The sequence below is a fragment of the Trichosurus vulpecula genome, chromosome 4 (genome assembly GCF_011100635.1).
Source record: "Trichosurus vulpecula isolate mTriVul1 chromosome 4, mTriVul1.pri, whole genome shotgun sequence".
In the NCBI taxonomy this organism is placed as follows: domain Eukaryota; kingdom Metazoa; phylum Chordata; class Mammalia; order Diprotodontia; family Phalangeridae; genus Trichosurus; species Trichosurus vulpecula.
Window position 1 is genome coordinate 75,791,417 of NC_050576.1, and position 21,356 is coordinate 75,812,772.

The following is a 21,356-nucleotide window of genomic DNA, read 5'->3' on the forward strand; positions in this document are numbered from 1 at the left end:
TCTCAAAGAGGACCAATGACATCACAAAGTTGATGTCCAGACTTGCCCATGAACTGCATGTAAGTGAGGCAGAGCTAATCGAGGTCTCGGCCTCACCCTCTCCTCCTAGGACGCCGAGGAACGAAGGACAGCCAGTGTAAAGTCATGGAGACTGGAAATCGAATGTTGGGTCTGAGGAACAATAAGATTAGTTTTAGTGACTTGTTGGGAGTGTAAAGGGCTTCACCCCAAACTGTGGAAATTATGCCCTGAAAGCTATGTGCAGTAAGGCTAGAAAGGTAGGTAGGCCACGGTGTGAAGTTTTAAATACCAAGCAGAAAAGCATATATTTCATACTGAAGCGTTTAACCAAGGAACCACTGGAGTTTATTGAGCAGCGGATGGACAAGATCAGACCTGCAATTTAGGAAAATTGGCTTGGCAGCTGGGAGGAGGATGGGCTGGAGAGGGGAGAGTCTTGAGGAAGGGAGGCCAATGAGGAGGCTATTATAGCAGCCTAGGAGACGGGTGATAAAGGTCTGAACTGGGGCAGTGTCTGGATCTGCAGTGGAGAAGTGACCATCTTCATAGGGAATTCTCAACCAAGTCATTTCTCTTTTCGAATTTCAAAGCTACAATATTCTCATAACCTCTGTCCACTTCTGATTGAGTACAAACATACAGTCACTTGATCATCTTCCTGACCTTCAGCCGGATGATGAAAGGAGGGGAGACCCAAGGTCCAATTCTGAGATTTTAACAATTTTTATTTGGATCGAAACATGAAAATAGACATCCCTGGCCAAGGTCCTTTCCGTTGGATTAAAGAGTACTTAGCATAGTAACCTTTTCGTGATTTTCATGTATTTTTTTACTTTACAAATGACTTTTCTTTTGAGTGCTGGGCCCCCACTTTTTTCTCTCAAAAGGTCTGGTGTATATTTGGTTTTGCTCTCCTGGGTCTTATCATCACTTACCACCCACACATTCCAAAACTCATCAGGCATTTCTCTTGTTTAGACAAAGCCTGCCCCAGGCCCCTCATTAAGCTCCATGGCTTACCTCAGCAGTATTCTAAAGGGATAAAGGAAACCCAGAGTCGGGGTTTAAACAAGATGAATGAGAATGAAAGCGAAGGTCGTAGCAAAATACCCATCAAGGAGAGAAATGAGGGAAGAGAGAGTAAGTTCGCTCTCAGATAATAGGTCTTGAGCGCCTGGATCCTAGATTCAGGATCGAAGGGGACATTAGAGGTCATCCAGGCCACCCTCACCATTTTACAGATGAGGAAACCGAGGCCCAGAAGTCAACTAGCTTGCTCAAATTCACACACGTAGTGAAACAACTTTCTAGAATAGTCAAAAATGGGCAAAATTCATAAGGAAGAGCAGAAGGGAGATAAAAAGGAAAGGTAGGATCCCTGCCATAGGTCAGAGTAAGGGGCGGATGCAAAGACAGGATTTCCCATTGGACACACTGACTTTGTGGTCAAGGATGGGGCGGCGGTGTCAAATCAGCTTCAGTCAAAAGTCAGAGAGGTTGGCCTGGAGTACAAGAAGAAAACTATATTTTTTTCCAGAAATCAGAAAAGGGGCCCATGAGAAGGCAAACAGAGGGTGGACCAAAAGTGAGTAAAGATAGGTGACACCTGGAAACTTTAGGTATCACACTGGCTATACTTTCACCATCACCCTCCTCTGCCTTCCAAATCCAGTTTGCATAAAACCTGAACATTGACCATAATTGGTAGCATTTTCCCCCCAGAATCAGAAGAGATTGTCAGAGTTAAAAGGCATCCATCTCCATGGCCAGCTAGTCCAACTCATACCCGAAAAAAAGAATCTCTAGTTCAGCTTCCCTGTAAAGGTCCATTGGCTTCTGCTTGATTATCTCTCATGAGAGGACCCTGACTCCCTGATGAGGCAGACCACTCCTCTGGGGGAGAGCTCTCATTCCCAGGAAATTAACTGTTTTTTTTACCTGTTGTTCCTCGTTCCAAACTGAACCAGCTGAATGTCATTTCCATTTGACGGTTTTTCCAGTACTTCTGAAAGCCAGCGATTGCATCTTGCTTAAATCTTCTTTTCTCCAGGGTAAACATATTAAGTTCATTCAACCGATCCTCATATGACATGAATGCAAATGGCCTTCATTATGCTTGTTGCCCTTTTCCGACAGTCTTCAGCTTTATCAAAGGCCTTCCTGAAATGTGGGCCACGGAAAAGGAGCCCCATTGTCCATGTGGAGTCTGACCAGGGCAGAACACGGCAGGACCTCCTCATTCCTGGACGTAATATTTCTCTTAATTCAGCCTAAGTTGACATTAGCTATTTTTTTTTAGCTATCATGTCAGCCACCAATTTATATTGAGATCAAAGTCCACTAAAATCCCCAAATCTTTTACTATATTTTCTCCATCACTGACTTGAGTCTAGATAATCAACAAAACAAATCAAGTTCCATTTATGGCATTTTTACCTTCTATGGTGTAAATGTTCACACTAAAATTTAACAATCAGGCTTTGGAGCCAGTATGATCTGGCTTCAGGACACTCTAGGCTGCAGTCAATATAAACCTAGCTGTGTATCTCTCCATTGCCCTTTGGGCAATGGGAAATGAAATGTTGATTCCTCAGAGATTATCATGTCTCATAATTCATTCACTCATTCACCCAACAGACATTTATTACGTGCCCAATATGTGTCAGGTTTTGCTCTCAGAACTGGAAATACAAAAATGAAAACCAGGAAACTATGGGATCCTGCTAAGGAGATGTGAGGAGGGAGGGCATTCTAGTCATGGCGGACGGTGGGAGAGATGGGAAATGGAGTGTTTGTTTTTTTCCAGAAACAACAGCAGGTTGGCCAGTTTGGCTGGCTGTAGAGTGTGTAGCAAGGAGTAATGTGTAATCAGCCTAGAAAGGAGGGCTGGAGCCAGGTTATGAAGAACATTCAATGCCAGGGGAGTTTGTGTTTTATCATAGATGCAAAAGAAGAGCTACTGAAGCTTCTAAAACAGGGAAGGGATCTGGTCAGACTTGGGCTCTACGAAGAGCAGCTTGGCAGCTGGATGGAGTGGGAAGGGTCTGGAGGTAGGAGGACCAATGAACAGACTATTGCTGTAGTTCAAAGGAGAGGAAGGAGATGATGACTTGAGCTAGGGTGGTGACTGGGTCAGTGGAGGGAAGGGGAAGGATGAGAAAGATGTTACAGATATAAAAAAATCAATCAACCCATTGGCACTTATTGAGTACCTACTATATGTTAGGTCCTATGGATACACATGGTTTCCCTTGAAGAGAATGTAAGTCTCAAAGAGTTTATATTCTACTGAGACAGGTAAAAATATGTACACATAAAACTCTAATAGTTTAAAATGACACCAAGACTTTTAGGTCATCCTGTCTAAGTATACACAAAATGCATACCAAAAAAGTAAGATGATTTCAGGGGAAGGTGTTAAGCAGCTGGAGGGGAGGCAACCATGAGGAAAGAGGCGAGGCATTTGAGCTAAGCTTTGGACAAAACCAGAGCTTTTCAGAGGTAAGGTAAAGAAGAAGTGGGACAGCCAGTGCAAAGGTTTAAATATTGGATGTTATGTGTGAGGAACAGAACTCTGTGTAAAGATGAATACTGTATAATAAGCCTGGAAAGGTAGGTTGGAACCCATTATAAAGGGCTTTATTTTTTAAAATTTGTTTGTTTATTTTTAGTTTACAACATTCAGTTCCACAAGCTTTTGAGTTCCAAATTTTCCCTCTCTCCTTCCCTTCTCCCCTCCCCAAGATGGCATGCAATCTGATATAGATTCTACATAGACATTCACATTAAACATATTTTCACATTAGTCATGTTGCAAAGAAGAATTAGAACCAATGGAACGAGCCATGAGAAAGAAGAAACAAAACAGAAGAGAGAGCAAATACTATGCTTCCATCTGCATTCAGACTCCGTAATTCTTTCTCTGGATTTGGGTAGTATTTTCCATCATGAGTGTTATGGAGTTGTCTTAGATCCTTGCATTGCTGAGAAGAGCCAAGTCAATCAAAGTTAGTCATTGCACAACATGGCTGTAACTGTGTATAATGTTCTCCTGGTTCTGCTCCTCTCACCCAGCATCAGTTCATGTAAGTCTTTCCAGGTTTTTCTGACGTCTGCCTGCTCATCATTTCTTACAGCCCAATAGTATTCCATTACATTCATATACCACACCTTGTTCAGCCATTCCCCAAGTGATGAGCATCCCCTCAATTTCCAGTTCTTTGCCACCACAAAAAAGAACTGCTATAAATATTTTTGTACATATGGGTTCTTTTCCCATTTGTATGATCTCTTTGGGATACAACCCTGGAAGTAGAATTGCAGGGTATGCACATTTTTATAGCCCTTTAAGCATAGTTCCAAATTGCTTTCCAAAATGGTTGGCTCAGTTCACAACTCCACCAACAATGCATTAGTGTTCCAATTTTCCCACATCTTTATAAAAGGCTGTAAATGCCAAACAATGGAGTTTGTGTATTTCCTAGGGTTGAGAAGTGGAGTGGCCTGGTCAAACCTGTGTTTATAGAGATCACTTTGGCAGCTGGATGGAAAAAGGAATGGAGAAGGGAGATCCCTTCTCCATTTAGAAAGTTATCATAATAGTCCAGGCCAGCGGCGATGAGGGGTAGTGACTGTGTGAGTGGGGAGCTGATGCACTTGTGGAAGTAGAAGGGATAAGACTTGGTGTGTGGGGAAGGGAGAGTGAGACATTAAGGACAGCACTGAAGTTTGGGAATCTGAATGATGTGAAGGATGCCCTCAATAGAAATAAGGAAATTCAGAAGGAGACTAGGTTTGGAGAAAAAGTTTGGAGTTCTCTTTTGGACATGTTGCTCTTGAAATGCCTATGAGACGTCTAGTTCAAAATGTCCAGTTGGTAGGTGGTGATATGAGCAAAATTCAGTAACTTGAGAGTATGATTGGAGGAAGCAGATCATGGGTTGGGTTTTGGAAAAGAATGGAAAAAAAGATGAACACAGCAAAAAGCCAAGCGATTTGAGGGTAGGGGATGAGAAAGCTGAATTGGTTACCTGTAGGGTCAAGATTTCAAAGGGAGGAGAGTGAGACTAGAGCAGGAGAGATGGACTGGGAAAACAAGGAAAGGTGGAATGATTTCAGTTGCAGTCAGAATAAAGAATAGGTTTGGGGGTGGGGTTAAAAGGTTATGGTCAAGTAGAGGAATTTCATAGTTCTGGATTGTGGATGTGGAACACCTGTGATGATGAGATCAAGGGTATGCCCATCCTCGTGTGTAGCTGAATTAGAGTGAAGGTAATAATCATAGAAGTTAGGGTTCATAAACTGGGGAAACCAGAGTGTTGGAGGAAACAGCAACATTCATAAACAAAATCCCCAAATATAAGGGCAGGGATTGGAGTGGAAAGGAAAGACTGAGAATCAGGTACTAAAGTCTTTGAGGAAGGAAGAAGGACTAAGATCTTAATAGGATGATATATCATTGCATGAAGGTACCGAGGTATTGGAAAAAAGTTTATTTCAGAAGTACTAGTAGATTTGTATCATTTTTTATCTGTTTGTTGGCCTCCTTCCAGTTTCTATTTGGTTTAGGAAGGTCTCACACGACACTTTTCCCTGACTTGCTTTCCTCTCTACTGCTCCTTACTATTTTGAGAGGCAACACTGCTCATAATCTTCCACTGTCCTCCTTTGTACTAAGTGGTGAATGAGTTTGCATTGTAAACTAGCATTTCTCTTGTTTGCCAAGTCTGTCCACTTGCCAAGGAGATGAAGGATTTCTCCTGTACTGTGGCCTCCATTTTGTGAAAATCACTTTGCATCAGTTAAACTGATGTTCATAACCAGAAATGTTGATCATTGGAGTCGATGGTTATTGTCTTTAATTTTGCCCAGTTCCCATTTTTCAGAGTCAGTGCATCAGATTGGAGCTGATGGAATTGCACGCAGGGTCTCCTTCTCATCTTTATCCTAATTTGGTGTTGATTCTGACCTTTTACTCTGAGTTAGTGGTGTAACTGCCCAAGACAGCTCCTCCATGTACTAATAACAAGTTGTTTTCAATGTATTGCCATACTAAATTTAGTGTGTGTGTGTGTGTGTGTGTGTGTGGTGTGTGTGTGTGTGTGTGTGTGTTGTGATCGTTCTGTACCTACCATTTGTTAGAGTCCGACCTGACTCCAACACCCTGTTAGTTTGAGTTTGATGTTAGGACAAACTGATACTTAGAAGGAACGGAGTAGTTAACAAAAAGAGGCTTATTTAGCTCCGGTATAGAGGGGTTATCAACGAGAATACTGTGGCACTCAGTTCCTATAGACATGACCCCACATTTTCATATGGAAATGAATCTGGTCCGGAGGACAGGGTATTGGTTTTTAGATGTTTCCAGGTTGGAGTGGCCACCGCCTCAGGGCCTGATCCTACATGAGTGAGGCCTTTAATGCCCCTCGGTGACCAGGAAATCGCATTGACACAATTGGAAACCACCAGGAAGCTTTGTCAAGGGATGTCCCAGCTTAAGCTTCGGCCCAACCCCTGAGACCAATCAAGTCCTGTCTTGGTCACTTTTCCTTAACTCATGGTGGGGTAGGGAGAACGCTGGTAGATATTGGTCCTATCACATAACATAGCTGCTGCGTTCTGAAAGGCAGCTAGGCGGTCCAGTAGATAGAGCGCTGGTCCTGAAGTCAGAAAGACTTGAATTCAAATCCAGACTCATATATTTCCTAGCTGTATGACACTGAGCAAGTCATTTAACATCTAACGGCCTCAGTTTCCAAAACTGTAAAATGGGGATGATAATAGCACCTACCCCATAGGTCAGGGTCAAATGAGATATTTGTAGAGCCATTATCACAGTGCCTTGCATACAGTAGGTGCTTAATAAATATTCCCTCCCTCCCTTCCTTCTGACTCTCTCCTTGAGGAATATATATATGTATATATATGTATATATATATATATATGTGCATATATATATATGACATTCAGCTTCCATGTAGTCTGTAACTCTTGTCTTATAGCTTCTTCCATATCTTTATCTTGAACCATGTTTTTGTGTTCTCACTTTCTTGCCTACTTTTGTATTAAAGTCACCAAGAACCAAGGTATATTTGTTGTTAATAACAATAATAAAAATAATTTACATTATATGGCGACTTAAGGTTTCCAGAGTACTAACTCTCACCCATCCAGTTCAGATGGCTGGACTGCTGAGAAGTCATCATTCCCCCTTCTCATACACATGATTTTTGTAGGTTTTGTAGATGTGATCTTGTGCATGTTGATTTTTTGAACCCTAGTCTAAGACTTTACATTTACCCCTATTACATATCATTGTTTTCAGTTTGGCCCAACGTTTAGCCTGTTGAGATCTTTTGGTATCCTGAGGCATCCAATATTTTAACTTCCCTCCTAGAGACAAATTAGCAAAATTGATAAGCGTTCTCTCTATGCCTTCGTCCAAGTGACTAATGAATACACAAGGCCAAACACAGAATACCTGGGGCAATCCACTCTAGAGCCCTCCTTCCAACCATTAATGAGCATCAAACCATTAATAAGAACTCTTTGGTTCCAGCCAATCGGCCAGTTTCAGTTCCAGCTAATCATCTTATGGTATAGCCCATATCCCTCCCACAATAATACCATGTCAGGCTTTGTCAAATACTTTGCTAAATTCTGGGTTAAACTATAGAATTCTTCTGATCTACCAGTTTAGTAACCATTAAAAAAAGGAAATTGTTAGTTTACCAAAAACTTTTTGCTAGCCATACCTTTAATAACACACTCCAGAGTTTTGCCAGAAATTGAAGTCAGGTTGCTAGTCTATAGTTAGCAGACTGTTCTCTGGACCTCCTTTTTTTTTTTTTTTTTTTTTTTTTGTAAAGTGAGATACTCTTGGCTCGTCTCTAGTCCCATGGTATTTCTTCCCTTCTCCACAGTCTTCCAGAGATCCCCAGCAGTGTTTCAGCAGATCACACCTGCCAGTTCTTTCCATGCTCTGGGGGAGTACATAGTTCATCTGGGCCATAAGTCATCAAGCGTAGCTGGGCTCCCTCTTGGCATCTCCCTGTTTATCTTGGCTATCTAATCCCCATTAGTCATTTTTATTCTCCCCTTTCCAGTTCAGAAATCTTTTGCTGTTGGTAGAGAAAACAGAAGAAAAATATCATTGAGGAGCTCTGCCATCTCTCCATCATTCTAACCCTGAGCACCAATCCTAGCGCTTCTTTTCCACAATATAACTGTGGGGTTTTTGTTGTCCTAAGCTTCTCTTGTGAGATACAGCTACGAGTCCAAGCCTTAGAAATCCTGGCCCATTTTTAGTGGACCATGTCACACCTTCCCATTCTCTCTTACCTACCCTTCCTTCCTTTGTGTGTCTCCATAAATCTAAATTTCCCATGATGTCCATACATACTGTTCTCTTTGCCTCTTTGTCGATATTGTTTCTTTTCCTGATTTCTCAAGAATCGTGTTCTGGAAAACTTTCCATCCCTCCTGGGCTGAGGATTTCAGTCCATGAGATCCTCCTTAGACTTCCTTTGAACCCTTTGACATCTACTTGCCCAAATCTGACTTTCCTCCCCTACATCACAAATTCTAAAATGAATCAGTCACTTTCTTCCCTGCCCCACCCCCATAGTTCCCATCATTTCCAGCCCAGCCACCCATTCCTCTGGAGAGATAACACTCGAATCCAGAAGATCAGTTCCTCTTGGTTATTCTAGGACAAGCCAAGAACTTTTAAGCTTCCTTCCTTGGTGTAGAGAATGAGTTCCAGGAGATGTCTGGATAATTGAAATTCCCTATTGCTTCTCTATCTAGACTAGGTGTCTAGACCAGGGCTGTTATCTGTTTTCCAAACTCCTCATCTGTTTCCTCTGTCTTGATTGACTCCACTGTATACTCCACTGATGATCTCATTTCTGTTTCCACTGTGGTTGCTGTTCGTCACTGAAAGCGTCTCCACCGTGCTTTCATCCTCCGGTTCCTGGATTTCTTCCTGACAGGATAGCTTCCTAATCAATGATGCTGTTTTTTTTCTTCCTTTGGCCTATCTGGTTCCTTTGGAATAAGGCATCCCCTTTCTAGAGCCACCGAGGTTGCTGCTTGGAGTTAGGACCTGAGTTTGAATCTTCCCTCAGACACTTCCTGGCTGTGATATCTTGGACAAGTCACTTAACCCCTCTCAGCTTTGGGGATAATAACAGCCCCTACTTTGAAGGGTTGTTGTGAGCATCAGATGAGATAATATTTGTAAATCCTTTTTGCAAACATATAAATGCTAGCTATTGTTCATATTAATATCATGTTTTTTGATGTTGGGAATGTAGGCTCAGGGTCGGGACAAGGATGTGCTCACTTTGGCTAGGACTTCAGGATAAGTATAGGCAGATGTTGGCTGGGGGTGGAGAGATGTTGGGGAGCTTTTAAAATGTATGTGATGGAGATGAGATTGGGAGATTTGTCTGTACTGAATCTTTAGGGAACATTCTTGGTCCCAAAGTAGGCAGCCCTTAGAAGTGCCTAGAAAGTGTAGGGACCTTGTTTTTTGGCGTTACCACCATGCCTAGCACTGAGTAGATGCTTAATAAATGCTGGCTGGTTTGCTTTGCTAACTCTAGGCAAGGTCATGAAAGGGATGGAGGAAAGCTGAGTTTAGTATTAGTGGACCTGGGTCTCAATCCTGACTTGGCTATTTTCAGTCCTTGTGTAACTTCAGAAAAATTCACTCACCCATCTGGGCCTCAGATACCTTATCTTGTAAAATGAGAGAATTGGACTAGATGGCTGTAATGTTAATGGAATAGGAAGATCTTCCCCCTCCGTTAATAGGCCTATGTGACCATATGGATTCAGTCACAGCTGTGATACATCCTGAGTCACATAGAGCCCTGTGGCGGAGGGCCTTGCCTAAGGAGGAACTTGTTTAAAAGGGGAAGCTTACTTAGGGGGAGGCTTGCTTGTAGGAAGGCTTTCACACCTTTTTGTACTACAGTAACTAGGCATTGAGGCTTGAGGGTTGTGATGCCTTCTGGCTCTGAGCCAGAGTATATATATATATCCCGAGGTGAGATTTTGCTTTGGGGGCTTGCTCATGAGAAGGACCTTTTGAGTCCCTGGAGGGTACTCTTGAGTAGCTGTTTGTTAAGAGGCCCCCCCACTACTCAGATATAGGGGTACTCCCCCAATCTGGTGGTATATGTAGGTGGTTGTATTGCTGTGTTCAGACAGCTGCAGCCCTGTCCATCTCTGTGCTAATTTCTCTGCTTGTATTTTCTCCATGCTCAGGGTGCTCACCTTTTCCCCCTGAACTAGTGAATTATTTATATATGTTTGATTAAAGTAGGATTGTTGACCCCCTATATTAGGAAGGCAGAATTTATGATTTCAAAGAGAATCTTATATGTGCCTAAAAGGTCCAGAACCGCAGGATACAAGGAATTCTCTAGGCAGAAGGCAGGAGAACTAAAGCATGTATTTACACTCCGCAATAACAAGCCCACAAACCAGCGTCCCCATTTTGATATTTTCATCAAAAGCTTCCAGGCCCAATAAGTCCGCCTCACAAGGGTAACCAGGAGGCCACAGAGAAGTGAGATAGTATAAGGCAAAATCGTATACATGCTTCCCCTCTATGGTAAGAAGATTACTCACTAGCCTCCAGTCCTTGCTCAGCACTCCAGTCAGCTCTGCTACCGGCAGCTCAGCTTCGGCTGTAGGCGTCTCTGGCTCCAACCGGAAAAGGAAGAGAGGATCTTCAAGCTGTCCTCTCCCCTCTTATAGAGTTTTTGACATCATCAAGCACCACCTGAATGACCAGGGCCGATTGGTTCTTGACTTGGCCCCTCCCCCTAGCATAGACCAGGTTAACACACCTCACCTCAGCCAGCCCCATAACTCATCACACAGGAAGTTCTCTGATTCCTGGCATGGTCGCTGGGCTTCCTGCCCTGGAAGAGCAAACCCCAGTGTCCAGGGAAGCTCAATGAGGTAAGCTGAGTCATTCAAAGAAAACAAAGTCCATTCTGGTTACACTCCACCCCTCACAATGTTCTAGGATGCACAATCTAATCATAATTTAAATTAAATTATATATCCTAGAACATTGTGATCCAATTATGCAGGAAACTAAAACATATCATTCACAATAAAGCAAAACATATCATTCAGTGACATTCCCAAATATTGGTTTATGATTCAAATGTGATCCACCCCTAGATCCCAGCCAGATAATCTCTTCAATCAATCATCCCAAAATAATTATTAGTAATTCAAATGTCCACCCCTAGATCTTTGTATCCATTACATAGGATCAATAATATAATAACAATAAAACAATATAGCAAGGATAACACAAAATAAGTACACAGAACACTATCATCATTCCCCCGCCTCAAACAATTGGGGCTCAAAATCTTGGGATAAGGGGTGAAGGTCTCATTTTCCATAGCTTCTTCTTGCTGAAATTGGATGTAGAGGTGTCCCTGCCCCAAAGAGTCCCATTCCAGAGTTCAGTTCTTTAGCGAGCTGGCAGGAATTCCAAGAATGCTACGTGCTTAGGCAGTCACCGGAAACTGCAGGGTGCTTAAACCTGCAGGAGACAGAACTAGCGACGAGGTTAACTAAAACAGAGAACAAAAAGAGTAGGCAAATATGGGCTATTATCCTTCAAATAAAATCGTCTCCAGTTTAGTTGAAATTTCAGTTATGCAGAGATCCAATATCAGAGCCAAACTCAGATGGGAAATGTTTCTTTTTAAACGGAACACAATGAGGAAACTAAGCCAAGAAGATCCCACCCTAGATGGAGACCAGGATTGTCCTCCCAGCCTTTCCCCAGATGTACAAGGGAAACCAGGAGGATCCCATCCTAGATAGACTAGGATTGTCCTCCCAGCCTTTCCTCAGATGTACAAGGGAAACCAGGAGGATCCCATCCTAGATAGACTAGGATTGTCCTCCCAGCCTTTTCCCAGATGTACAAGCTTTCATCCGTTAATCACACAAAGTCACCTTCCCTCCGAGTGCCTTGTGTCAATTACCAGCCTCAGCCATACCTGTGGGGTCCGTGAATCTAATATTATAGCCCTATTCACGGTAAAATATATGGTTCAGGGGTACGATTTGGTAATTATCTTCCCCTGAATACACACCTGTTACAGTGTTGTTCTTCCCATGGGCTATGACTTCTGCAGCCTTTGGAATATCATCTGGCTTCCGTTTTACCCATACCTTAGCTCCCAACTTTATTCTATCAATGGAGCAAGCCCCTTTTGCCCCTCTAGTAGTTATTTTGGGAGAAGGGTCAGTTTTCACAAAGGGTATTTTTTCACAGGGGATAATAATCACTTGAACTATCCTATCATTCCTACCAAATTGTACAGGTTTTTCACCCAAATTCTGGAGTGTCACAACAATTTCTTTTTGATAATTCGAATCTATCACTCCAGCCAATACATGTACTCCTTGAGCTGCTAATCCTGGTTTAGGTAATATCCGTCCAAAATGATTCTTGGGGATTCTCATACGTACTCCAGTAGGGGTTTTTCTTATCTCTTTCCTATTCAACCTAAAATTCTCTATACAATGTAAATCATATCCTGCCGAACCAGGTGTTCCTGGACATGATAGGGGGACATCTTCCCTCACAGTCCAAAATTCAATATTTTGGATCTCACGTGTTTGCTGTTCTCTAATCTGCAAGTTTGGGGTCATCATTCTGGCTAGAGGTGTACTCCCCTCTAAGGGCCTATTATTTAAATTACGTAAGGCAATAGACAAATTATCCTTCCAATGTTGATATGAATTATTAGAGCTTAATTTTCTCAGCTGTTCTTTCAACAATCCATTCATTCTTTCAATCAGCCCAGATGCTTGTGGGTAATATGGAATATGACATATCCATTCTATATTATTCAACACACAATATCTTTTCACTTCTTTGCCCTTGAAATGTGACCCATTGTCACTCTGAATCTGCATTGGGGTTCCATAGTATAAACTTACAATATCTAGGGTTTTACAGGTGTTTTCTGAGTTGCGTCCTTATGAGGACAAGCCACTAGTACCCCTGAATGGGTGTCAACACACGTACATACATATTTACATCCTTTATCCTGGGGTAGTGGGCCAATATAATCTATCTGCCAAATTTGGGCTGGAACTTTTCCCCTCACTATTTCTCCAGTTACTATCCTAGGAAGAGTTCGTTCTTTTTCTAATTGACATATACAACACCCCTCTGTTATTTGTTTTAACAACGCATGAGAGATACTGATACCTCGATCCTGTGCCCATCGGTGGGTGGCCTGGACCCCTAAATGGCCGGCGGTCTGGTGGACCCATCTTGCTAAGGCTGAGTCATCAGTTGGAGTTGGAGTAGGGACAATACATTCAGTGGCAATCTTTGCTAGTCGATCCGCGTGTGCATTGTACTCACGCTCTGGTGTGGTCAGGGTCGTGTGAGCATCAACATGAAAAACTGACAAATCCGTAACCAAAGACATGTCCCATATATTTTCCCATAACTCTTTACCCCAGACTTGTTTGCCATGAATCTCCCAATTCTGATTCCTCCATATAGGCATCCAAGTAGCTAATACATTAGCTACCGCCCATGAATCAGTAAATATATGACACTGTCCTCCCTTCTCCATTCTGATGGCCTGATGTACTGCCATCAGTTCAGCATATTGGCTACTTCCCCCTATCCCAGAACTTTCCAGAGTTCGCCTAGTACAGGGGTTATAGGCTACTGCTTTCCAATGTCTCTTCTGTCCTAAATATTTTGCTGTGCCATCAGTAAACCAAGCGTGTTTCTTCTGTTCTACACTTAGTCCATCATACCCATTATTCCATTTCACTAAGGATGGCACCATCTGTTGCTTAGATTCAAGAGGTTTTTCATTTCTCTCAGTGCCAATGTTTGCCACCGATTCATGTAAAGCAGAAACTCCACTTTTGCCTGCTCTGGACCTATTCTGAATATACCACTTCCATTTGATTATGCTCGCCTCTTGTGCATGTCCAATTCTGTGAGAAGCTGGAGTACTCATTACCCAAGTCATAATTGGAATTCCAGGCCTTAATATCACTTCATGACCCAGGGTTAGTTGCTCAGTTTCTACTAAAGCCCAATATGCAGCTAACAGCTGCTTCTCAAAAGGTGTATACTGCACTCCAGATGAGGGCAGTTTTCTTGACCAAAAGCCTAAAGGTACACTTCGGCTCTGTTGTTTTTGCCACAGACTCCAATTTGCATAGTCATCTTGTACAGTCACCTGTAATTCCACTGGCCCATTTTGCATAGGCCATAAGTCCAGAGCTAATTGTATAGCAGCCTTTGCTTCCTCAAAAGCTCTACTTTGTTCAATGCCCCAATCGAATTCATATTTCTTTCTGGTGACTTTATACAAGGGTTTTAAAATTTGTCCCAAATGTGGGATGTGGTGTCTCCAATAACCAAATAGCCCTATGAACTTTCTTATTAGTAGGGCTGGGACAATCCTGAATTTTTTGTCGAGCTTGTGGGAGAATTTCTCGCAGTCCTCTATTCCACTGTATCCCCAAGAATTTTACAGTTTGAGCTGGCCCTTGAACCTTTGTGGGGTTGATTTCCCATCCTTTGCTTTTCATATGGTCAATTAATAATGTTAAACTCTCCTCCACTTCTTTTATATTCTTTCCCTGTATCATGATGTCATCTATGTAATGCATAAGCTGTACACCAGGTAGCTTTAATTCATCCAAATGCTCAGCTACAATCCTGTGGCAAATAGTTGGGCTGTGAATATATCCTTGCGGCAGGCGTGTAAATGTATACTGTCGGCCTTGCCAAGTAAAAGCAAACTGGTTCCATTGCTTGGGGTCTATTGGGATCGTAAAGAAGGCATTGGCCAAATCAATAACTGCATACCAAGTCCCTTCATGTTTTTGTATTCTCTCTATTAAAGTAACCATGTCTGGAACAGCAGCATACAAGGGAGGAGTCACTTTGTTCAGCTGTCTATAATCTACTGTCATCCTCCATGTCCCATCTGACTTTCGGACTGGCCAGACAGGGTTGTTCCATTGAGTAGTTGTAGGGACTAACACTCCTGCCTCAACACATTCTCTTATAGTGTTGGCAATTTCATCTTGCCCACCTGGCACACGATATTGCCTCAAAGTAATTACTTCAGAAGGTTCGGGCAAAGTGATTGGATCCATCTTGATTTTCCCCACTAAGACTGCATTAATGCCTATTTTCCTCACAGCAAATTGGTATTTCCCTTCAGGTAAATTTAAGGTCATACCCTTCAAAATGTCTATTCCAATGATGTATTCAGGAATAGGCACAATAACCACACTATATTCTTTCTTGGGCAACTGTCCAATTTTCATCATCAATTTAACTTGTCTGGCTGATATTTCAGTCCCTCCTTGTCCTGTGATGGTAATAGGAGTTCCATGGCTGAATTTGTCTGGATTCCCCTAGATAAGGGTGGCCTCGGCCCCAGTGTCTATTAATGCCCTAGTTACTGTACTTGACCCATTTTTTCCAATATATGGTCAAGTTAATGTGAGGTCTGCAATCCAGCTTACGTATTTCCTTAATTTGGGCTGGGGCCTGGCCTGTTTCCTAGTATTCCCTGGCATGTGATTCACTTGGGTATGAAGGTTCAACGTCTGTAGCATTTGCAGGAGCAGTTCTTATTTCCCTATCTCTCCTGTTATCGAGTCCTTTATCTCAGTACATCCTGTACAATTCATTGGTTGGAATGCCATCTATCATTTCAAAACCTACCCCTGCTCTCAATAGAGCAGTGAATATTTCTTTTCTTGTCACTCCATTTTGGCGCCAAGTTTGCTGGTTATTCACCCTTCTCTCTCGAGGAGATCTATCCCTTCCCCAGTCTCCTAAGTCATGTAACTGTAAAATCTTATTTATCACCTCTGTAAGATGGCTCCTTACTTCCTCAAGTAACAGATTCAAAATTAGTTGTTTATAAGCAGGGGGAGCTGTCCTAATTATTAAATTCCTATGAGGGATTCCTATGGGATCATTGTAATATTTGTCTGCAGTTCCTGTCATAATAGCAGTCTTCATTACCTCCTCCTTTAGTCTTATAATACAATCTTTAAGTGAATACCAGGGTCTGTGCTCAGTGGGCCACATAGAATCATTAGTATATCTCTTATTGCATCCCGCAGCAGCTAATGCCAACAGAGTAGTCCTGCTAGCATCATCTCCTCACTGATGATGTTCCCTAAAAGCTTGCTGAACTAGAGGATCATGGCTGATACCTATGAATCTCATACAGTCCCTCTTATCTACTAATATTCCACCGGCCCCTTGATCACTGAGCCTTACCATCCGAGATATTAATGGTTCTCCTACTCTTTGGCTGAATCTACTCAAAATATCTGTGACCTCTTGTGGTGAGAAATCTTCCTGAGATTCCCTCGTAACTAAATTGCCACCTCGGGTTTCTGTCCTCCTCCTCTCTACGGGACTAACGCTTGTCTGAGTATTTAACCATCTCCCATTCTCTGTGCGAGGGATGTCCTGAACCCTAGTAGCGTTTTCTGTCTCAGCCCCTAACATTGTCTCATTTTCCCCCCACTCGCTTCCCCTGCCACCATGGCAAAGACAAAGCAGGCAGTCAGGCTTGGTCTGGGCTGAGTGGGGATGCGCTCTTGGCTTATTTGGCCTCCTGTTGCTCCTAGCCACATTAATAGAAAAGTTCTCATCTGAGTCAGTGGGTTCTTGAGCAGCAATTTGTTCTCCTGCTATCTGAGATTCCCCTTCTTGCTGTGGGGTAGGAGTGCCCCCATCTCTTTCACTTAATCTCAATCTTTCATATACTAGCTGGTAGGCTGATAACACTATCCAGCTTTGCCTAGATAGTGATGCCCCTGACTGAATCCCAACCTCTTGTAAACACCTTTCCAAATCCTTAGGATCTCCTCTCTGTAGCCTTGGTTCCCAGTTTTCACAGGGTCTGCCTTTTTTAGCCAATTCCTTTGCTAAGGAGGAATAAAATGGATCTTCCCACCCTGGGATATTCATCTCTTCCTCTGAAGTTCTTCTGCTTCTGAACAGAGATCTTATATCTAGCGATCCCATCCACCTCGTCGCCAAATATATTATGAAGGCAGAATTTATGATTTCAAAGAGAATCTCATATGTGCCTAAAAGGTCCAGAACCGCAGGATACAAGGAATTCTCTAGGCAGAAGGCAGGAGAACTAAAGCATGTATTTACACCACCATAAAGTTGACTTTCCTTTAAGAAAAGCAGATCAAAGAACTTGTGCTGGCAGGCCATCCTGGGTGTGACAGGGTGCTTGCTTGCTGTTACAACGGTCTATAAGGACACTTTGGTCTTGAGATACCACTTTCCTCATCTATGCACTGTTCCTGCCTTGGTCCACTATCTCATGCCCTCATGACTATTTCCCAACTACTCTTTACTCCAACATTTGATGCTATGAGGATTTGGGATGGGACCTTAGCAGCCCTCTGAAATCATATCCATATAGGTGGTCAATATTCCACCTATATGTAAAGCTAGTGAGTGGAGAGAATAAGGGGAAGGGCTGAAGGAAGCTCTTTAACAACAACAAATAAAGGAAGAAAGGAAGGAAGAGAGAGAGAGAGAGAGAGAGAGAGAGAGAGAGAGAGAAAGGAAGGAAGGAAGGAAGGAAGGAAGGAAGGAAGGAAGGAAGGAAGGAAGGAAGGAAGGAAGGAAGAAAGGAAGGAAGGAAGGAAGGAAGGAAGGAAGAAGGAAAGAGAAAGAGAGGGAAGGAGAAGGAAAAAAGAAAGAAGATTTTATTTCCAGGAGTGTGTTAAGTTCCCTATTTTTCTTCCCAGGGTTCTATGTTCAGGAAATTGCAGATGCCAACACAGCCAAGTTGTACTCCGGGCTGCTGGGAGTAGGGGATGAGATCCTGGAGGTAAATGGGGCCAAGGTCACAGGGTTGGGCCTGGCCCTGGTCAACGAGCTTCTGTCCCAGTCAGAGAGTCTCTCCATTCGTGTGCTGAAGCAGAGGGGCCCCCGGCGGTAACCCAGAGCTGCTGCTGGTCTGAGGGTCTCCACCTCAGCTGTCCTGAAACTCCCAAGGGCTCACTGAAGAGGAAGGAAAAAAGCCCCTCTCTTGGCCAGGCTCCACAAAACATGGAATCTAACTCCACAGACTGTTGGAGGTGTTCTGGGCCAGATGCTGTCATACGGGGAGGGAGAGAGGGTGGGCATTTCTTTTGTGAAGAATTAACTTATGGAAATTTGGGGAAAAGCCCCTACGGGTCTCTCTCTCCTGGCTGAGATTCTCAGGGGATGTCTGTAGCTGAGGGCTTTGTCCTAGTTGGAAAGGGCAAGTGGTGAGCTTTAGCCCCTTCAGTAGGTGATCTGGGAAGTCAGCATCAAGAAGTGATTAGCCTGATGGAGACTGGCTTTGCCCACTCTGAGCCTCGATTTCCTCATTTGTAAAATGGGAGAGTTGGGTCTGATGACTGCTAAGATCCTTTCTGTTCTAAATCTATGAGGGTCCTGGGCCTTGTGTAGACAGTGGCCAAAAGAGGCTCTTCAATACTAAAGAAGCCCCTTTGCCTTTTCTTTATCAACACCCCCCCCAGTGAGACCTTCTTTTTCATCATCTGGGGGGTGGTCTTTGTACAGAAATAAAGGTTCCCTTTGACCAGAGCCTCTAGTGCTACTAGGAGAAGCCAGATTATTGGGGGACCATACTCCTGGGCCCTGCCTGTCAGCCCCAGAAAAGTCTAAGAAGCGGAGAGAGGAAAACCAGCAGGAAAACTTGGCCACCCCCCAGCCTAGTTCTGCATGTTGTCCCCCTGGTTACTGATAGAACTGGACACTGGTGCCAGCCCAGACAACCTGCTTTGTCCTCAGGGGCACGAGCCTGGCTGCCTTGCGTCCAAAACATTCAGGCCCTGTGCCCAGACCACTTTCTGTGAGCCCGAGATAGTTGGTCAAGCTGGAGGTGGAAATGTGCCAAGCCCCACTCTGTGCTCTGGGGCCTGAAGGTATGGAAGGACCCGAATGGGGGGGGGCTGAAGGGGGGAAGAGGGGCATTGCCCTCTTGGTGCTACCCATCTCTCTAGGCTTGGCTGAGCTATAGGACCAGGAAGCCATGTGGTTTCTTAAATTATTAAAACTCAGAGATGAACCCTCCTGCTGTCTGCATTGAATTCCATGGAGAGGGGAGGGAGGGGAGTAAGAAAGGAGTCCAGCTCACCTCAAACTCTGTTCTGGAACAGCATGCTCCTGTAGAGTAAGAAGGCTCACCAGCCTAACTGGGTGAATCCCTTAATCTCTGAGCCTGTCTCCTTATCTGCGAAATCAGGTTGATGATAATAGCGAAGTTACCTTGCACTCACTAATATGCCAGCTGCTTTACAATAATCTCATTTGATCCACACAACAACCCTGCAAGGTAGGTGCCATGATTATCCCCGTTACAGATGGGGAAACTGAGGCAAATGGAGGTTCAATGACTTGCCCAGAGTCACAGTTAATAAGTATCTGAGGCCAGAATTGAACTCAGGTCTTCCTGCCTCCAGGCCTGGTACTCTATCCATTGGGCCATCTGGTTGCCTAATGTCAGAAACTAACACGGCTAACACGGAAGAGATATTTGCTTATGTACAAACGGGACTAGATGTGCTCCCTTCCTACTTTAAATTTCTTGACCATATAATCCTTTCATTGTCTATTTCATAGGGTAAAGAAGAGGTTTTAGAAGCTATAAAGCAGGGGTGGGGAACCTGCAGCCTCCAAGCCACGTGTAGCAATCTAGGTCCTCAAGAGCAGCCCAAAGGATTTGTTCTGTGAAAATCTTGGGCACGTTACTTCTCTGGACCCCAAAACCAAAGGGTTGGATTCCATGACTTTTAAGGTCCCTTCCAAGTCTGAAGTTCTGTTCCCGTGTTCTGGGAGCTCCAGTGAAGATCGGAGGCAGGGAAGGGAAGGGTAAGAGAGTTTGCTATCTCACACTTGTGGAACACTCTGAAACCCGGAGAGCCTCGCCTCAGATGTGAGTCTCTCTGCCAACTCCTTTGTTTCTAGTTGCTTCTTAATCAGGCTCCTCCAATTTTTGTTCTTAAAATCATGAATCTCTGGGTAGGGAAATTCCCTGCTGGGAACAACAGCTCGGGGCTAACAGGTGTTCCCTATTTACTCCACATTTCCAGGGCTGCAGGCTAATAGGGGATCTGAGAAGTCCCCACAACACACACACACACACACACACATCCTGCCATAATAAAAAGACTATAGGAAAAGGTTCAAGAGCTGGAAGGGGCAGACCTTAGAGGCCATCTGGTTCAATTCCTTCATTTTACAAAAGAAGGGATAGAGACCCAGAGGTCATGTGACTCACACCAGGTCACACAGTGTCAGGGACAAAGTCTCCTGGTTCCAAATCCAGGGCTCTCTCTGCCACACCTGGATGGGAAACTTTTGCTCTGCTTGGGCAGACCGCAGGTAGAGAGAAAGGCAACAGACCTTAGCCCACCGAAGACCATGGAACCTTGAGAGTCTCCAGGGCTTTTAGGAACTCAAGTTCAGTGGTGTCAAACTCCAATGGGAAAGGGCCACTAAGCTCCCATATGGGGCAGCATATTGACTTAGAAAACCACAAATTAACATTATCTATATTCTATTGTATTTTATCTATTTTGTTTCTAATTACATTTTAATTTGGGTTGGGTTGTCGAAGCTAAGTTTTTAACACCTCTGACCCAAAGTCTCAATCATGCCATACCTAGTGATGGAGGTGAGAGTTTGGTGGGATTGAACAGCTTCAAGAGGGACCCAGAGGGTCACTGAGATAGGCTGGCCTTTGTGACATGAGCCAGAGGGGACTTTGGCTTTTGGTGCCGGTAGTCTGCACCTTTGCAAAGTGGGGTATGTGGGGTGTTCCAGGAGGACTTGCAGAGCCTTTTCCAGGGCTGCTCCTCTACCTTTGGTGTTAGCCACCCACTATTCAACTCTCACCTGTGGTTCCAAGAAGCTGTAACATGCCAAGCACCACGGCTGGTAAAACCACCTCAGCAGATCGACTAAATCAGTGTGAGGGTAACTAACAGGCTTCAAACTCTTTGGTTAGAGGGGTATCTACCCTAAAAATGTGAAGACGTCCCGTAACAGAATGGGCAGATGAGAACAATTTGTTACAACACACACCAAGGCTGAAGCAGGTGCTGTTTAGTGTTTAGAAGTGGTCAGGCATGGAAGACACCAAGGTCATCCACTGTACCCTGGGGCCGTTGCCAGTCATCCTGGCTTTTGTGTTGCCACTGGACTTCAAGGACTGAAATAGAGAACAAGGCCTTTCTGCTTTGTGCAA

The 21,356-nt window shown here is 43.7% G+C and overlaps 1 protein-coding gene across 2 annotated transcripts in view; it reads left to right on the forward strand.

Annotated features, from left to right (window-relative positions):
• KIAA1614 (KIAA1614 ortholog) overlaps positions 1-19,038 on the forward strand; it is a 59,185-nt gene extending 40,147 nt beyond the window's left edge. For both annotated transcript variants that reach the window (XM_036756371.1, XM_036756372.1), the window contains one exon: positions 17,863-19,038. In XM_036756371.1, coding sequence (XP_036612266.1) covers positions 17,863-18,056 — 194 coding nt within the window. In that variant the 3' untranslated portion in view covers positions 18,057-19,038. The remainder of the gene's footprint in view (positions 1-17,862) is intronic.
• The last annotated feature ends 2,318 nt before the right edge of the window (positions 19,039-21,356 follow it).